Source organism: Nematolebias whitei, chromosome 23 (assembly GCF_014905685.2).
Source record: "Nematolebias whitei isolate Nwh7 chromosome 23, NemWhi1, whole genome shotgun sequence".
In the NCBI taxonomy this organism is placed as follows: domain Eukaryota; kingdom Metazoa; phylum Chordata; class Actinopteri; order Cyprinodontiformes; family Rivulidae; genus Nematolebias; species Nematolebias whitei.
This window is the reverse complement of record NC_056520.1, coordinates 23831758-23836076: the sequence shown is the minus strand read 5'-3', so window position 1 is coordinate 23836076 and position 4319 is coordinate 23831758. Positions and strand designations below refer to the sequence as shown.

The following is a 4319-nucleotide window of genomic DNA, read 5'->3' as shown; positions in this document are numbered from 1 at the left end:
CACTGATCAATTGAAAGAACACTCTCTTTTTTATTATCATTACTATTTTACAAATGTTTTGATAATTAAAGTGTGTTTAGTTCAAACCATTTTTAAATGTTGAAGTGAACTACTCATTTTTAATCAACTGTGAAACAGTATTAGTGATTTTTAATCCTCATTCAAAGTAGAAATCGAATTGGAATGTGTTACGGAGTAATTCATGCATTTTCTGATCTTCTGTCTGAAATGAGCAAATTGTGAAGTTGGTCAAAGGTCGAAAACAAGTTGTTGGAACGAACTGTCATGTTTTTAAATCCTCTCAGACGTAATATAGAGAAGCTGGCACCTGTTTTCACCCAACTCGTCCAAACATTTCTCTCGTCTGTCTCTAAAAACATTTTCAATCTGTTCCAAAACATTTTCTGTTTTTCTGACTTCTAGTGACCTCTTACGTCACAAAAACGCACCCCTGTCTGGTCGATTTGACCAATCAGGAACCTCCCAAATGAACCGGAAATAGAACTCTTTAAATGTCGGTACTTCCTAGTTCAAACCAGCTTCAGTCGTTTGCAGAGAGCAGCTCCAGTCGAGTTGCGGTCGAGTGCGGTCGAGTTCGGTTCGGAGAGCAAGCCGAACTGAGAAGTGCTGGAGAGAACAGGAGTTCAGACATGATCCGGAGCTCTTCCGAGTCTTGTGGGAATTATGCAATCTTCCACATCTGAGTGGAACTTCTGAAGGACTCCACTCATGTGAGTCCACTCGTGAGGTGAACTGTTGTTGATGAAGTCCTGCCACCACTCCGGACGGTTCTCTGCCATCCTACGGAGACGCTGGACCGGTAGCGTTAACTGGAACTCCATATCCGCTGATTCATCGTCAGAGAGGTAATGAGTCGAGTTTACTACCGAGCGTACCGAGGAAAGCTGGGTTCGAATGGAGGGTGCCGTTCTGTTCAACACTTTACCTCACACACCATCTCCCTCCCTCTAAACTTCATCTTTAAACTCTTCTATCTGCTAGAAATTAATCCAGATATTTTTAGAAATGTCTGTTGTAGTTAGCTTGAAGTGAGGAAAACCATCGCCGTATGGTTTGCTAATTGTACAGCTTGCTAACTAAGCCATGTTGTTATTTTCAATTTTGCCAAATTAATGTAAATGTTTGATGTTAAACTTGATTCTGTTAATAAATGACCACATTCATTTGATGGGTCAAAGATAATTAACGCCTCACGTTACATTTTTATTAAATTCAATGCACGATATTATTCAGTCCAGAAAAATGAATGAATCCGTTTAATTTATGAATATATCACAGAATATGTTCATCTACAGAAGTATACAATAATTTGCTGGATAAGCGAATATAATAAACGAGCGCTGCATACAGATAATTATTACAGAAGCGTTTACACATGCCTAATGATATGTCATACTGTATATCATCTGGCACTTTTAATTGGGTATACTGGAATTCTTAAGCTTTTCTCATATACCCACGTATTTCGTAGACTACACCACAGACCGAGGTCGCAGTACGTAGAGAAATGACTGACTACAGCCATGTTGGTCAAAATTAAAAATATGTCTAATCACGATAGCTTGCTTGATCTGTTAGCGATTGAAGAATGTGCTGTGAACTGCCAGCTACTGCCGTGTCAAACTTTAGCTCAGTATCTGTGCATTTCAGAGCATGCAACATAAAACTGATTAGCTGCAGTGGCCATCATGAATCAGGTGCTAAATACCAACATTAGAAGATACTGCACTCCAAGTGTGTATTGTAGTTACTCTCCGCTACCACCACATCAAATTTTAGTTCAATACCTGTAAAGTTGACAGTTATAGCCATTGTTTTTTGTTTAAGTCCAGTTGGCCTCAACAGCCATCTTCAGTCAGGTAAAATAAGATGTTCATCCAATTTTCACTAGAACTTTTGGATCTGGTGGATTTTTTTTACCTGGATTATTGAAAAACAATCCAATTTGCTTTTTTTTTTTTTCCCCAGTATGGAAGTGTGCTGCTTGTGGGACTCAGTTTGTTTGTGACTCCTTGGACTGATGAAGTCCTTTGAATGAAGGACGAAACGTCTCAACAAAAAAATAAACCATCCAGATGACCTGACTTAACTTTGTTGGATGTTTTTACCTGGATTATTGAGCATGAACTTTGATGTTTTGATCCATTTTGGCTATGCTGCCTCAGAGAAGTCGACAGGGGAGAGGGTGGGCCCCAGAAACCATCTCATCACCGTCAAACTAGTTGGTCCACTATGAGTGTGCAGCTTATGGGACTCAGTTTGTTGTGGCACCTTGGACTGATGAAGTCCTTTGGATTAAACAGCTCAACAAAGAAACTGTCCAGATGACCTGACATGGACTTTGTTGGATTTTTTTAACATTGTTTATTGAGCATGGACTTTGATGTTTTGAACCACTTTGGCTATGGCTGCCTCAGAGGCATCGACAGGGGATAGGGCGGGCCCCAGAAACCATCTTTTCACCAGCAAACTGGTTAGTCCTCTATGTGAGTGTGCTGCTTGTGGGATTGAGTTTGTTGTGGCTCCTCAGACTGACAAAGTCCTTTGGATGAAGGACGAAATGTCTCAACAGATGACCTGACTGAACTTTGTTGGAAGATCTTTCTGGTGATTCAGCAGATGTTTTGCTAACAGACTGAAATTGTTAAATTACAGCTAGAAGCAGCTGTTGTGCAATAATTTCTTGCTTAGGTGAAAGTCAAAATAAATGTCAACATGATGAAATATAACTTGTTTAAAATGTGAACATATTTGTTAAATTTGTAAAATGTCACTGTTAATGGTCCTACGCAGTGTAGTCTATGAGATACTCGAGTATATGGAGTATACCCATTACAAAAGCTTGGAAATTTCAGTATACCCACTTACAAGTGCCCACCGATACGAGCCCGTCATGTATCATTGGTAATGATACGTGACATGATATTATTGGGCTTACTGGAACATTTTATAGACACAATGAGTTGGTTAAACCTGTTTTTTGTATAATTAATACTTCTGTATGTACCTACTACTTAATACTTGAACATATTTTGCTTTGATACGGTTTTATAAATTCTATAACGTTTTTAATACAAAGCCAACTGTTGTACAAAGTTTGTTGTCATTTATTCAAATAAAAGCATCAGAGATATGTTCAATATGCTTAAAATCAAAATAAATTGACGATTACATTGTACTAACCAGTGTACTTTGGTTTCTAAGCACAGTATACCCACTAAAAAAAATATAGACGACACCACTGGTCCTCCGTTTCTTTTGGTAAATGTGCAGCTCGTCATTTCTTTTTTTAAGCTTCTGACCTCGTGACTTCTAAAAACACAGTTTTTCTGCCGGGGCACAATCAACGTGAAACAGAGTGAAGTTTATTCGATTTAAATAAAGTCTTCAACAGTTCACAGCTATAGGAGCCTACACAGTAAGCAGAACGTCGTCTTCTGGTTGTCCGTGTGCAGAGCTACACCACAGGGTAGCTCGAAACAGTCCGTCGCGTCTGCACCGATGGAAAGAAGGGAGACGAGGCCGAGCATCGCTCCCTCCGACACACTGACACATGTTAAAAAATAAACAGAGAAGACTAGAAGAAAACAGCAAGAACTTGTGCGGCTTCTGGAAGCATTTTGATGCCGTTTCCTCTGACGTTTATCAGTAAAAGATCATGCTTTACCTCAAAATTTAAAACACATATAGACTTGGACTCAGGTTATAGTGTTGTACATGTAGCTCTGGGTCGTGTCTCACCCACTAAAGTTGACATTGATTCGGTGACAGATATTAATCTACTTCAAAAATCAAAAGTCTCTTGGCGCTGTCCCCATCTGATTTAAGTTAGGACAGCACAGCCTGGGATTTTCTGATAGCGGTCAGGTTGTCGGCACTGACGGACCTCCTCATGGCCGACCTGCTCAGGTCCTTGTACTTGTCCTCACACAGCCTGGAGATGGCCTGGGAACAACGAAGCACACACAAAAGAACGTTACAACCAAGAAACTAAAAGGTAGCGTCTCACTGGACTGAAGCTGTTGGGAGACCAGTGACTTGAATTTATGGAAACTAAACTGAGACAAGTTCAAAGTTCAAGTGACACGACTATGAAACCTGCAAACCTTGCAAGACATTTTGGAGACTCAATTTGCCAACTAGCAGTTGCGGCTAGGCCTGTCATGATAACAAATTTTGCTGGGCGATTAACTGTCTCAGAAATTATTGTGATAAACGATAATATTGTTTGAAATTTATGTAGATGAACAGATGCTTTTTTATTCCTATTGCAAGTTTTAGACCAAAAATATATTGCG

General features: G+C 39.7%; 1 protein-coding gene across 1 annotated transcript in view; it reads right to left on the bottom strand.

Annotated features, from left to right (window-relative positions):
- Positions 1–3657: 3657 nt before the first annotated feature.
- LOC119428634 (cyclin-Y-like protein 1) overlaps positions 3658–4319 on the bottom strand; it is a 16103-nt gene continuing 15441 nt past the window's right edge. Inside the window, exon 11 of the mRNA XM_037696300.1 lies at positions 3658–3966. Within this exon, the coding sequence (XP_037552228.1) occupies positions 3850–3966 (117 nt within the window). The 3' untranslated portion in view covers positions 3658–3849. The remainder of the gene's footprint in view (positions 3967–4319) is intronic.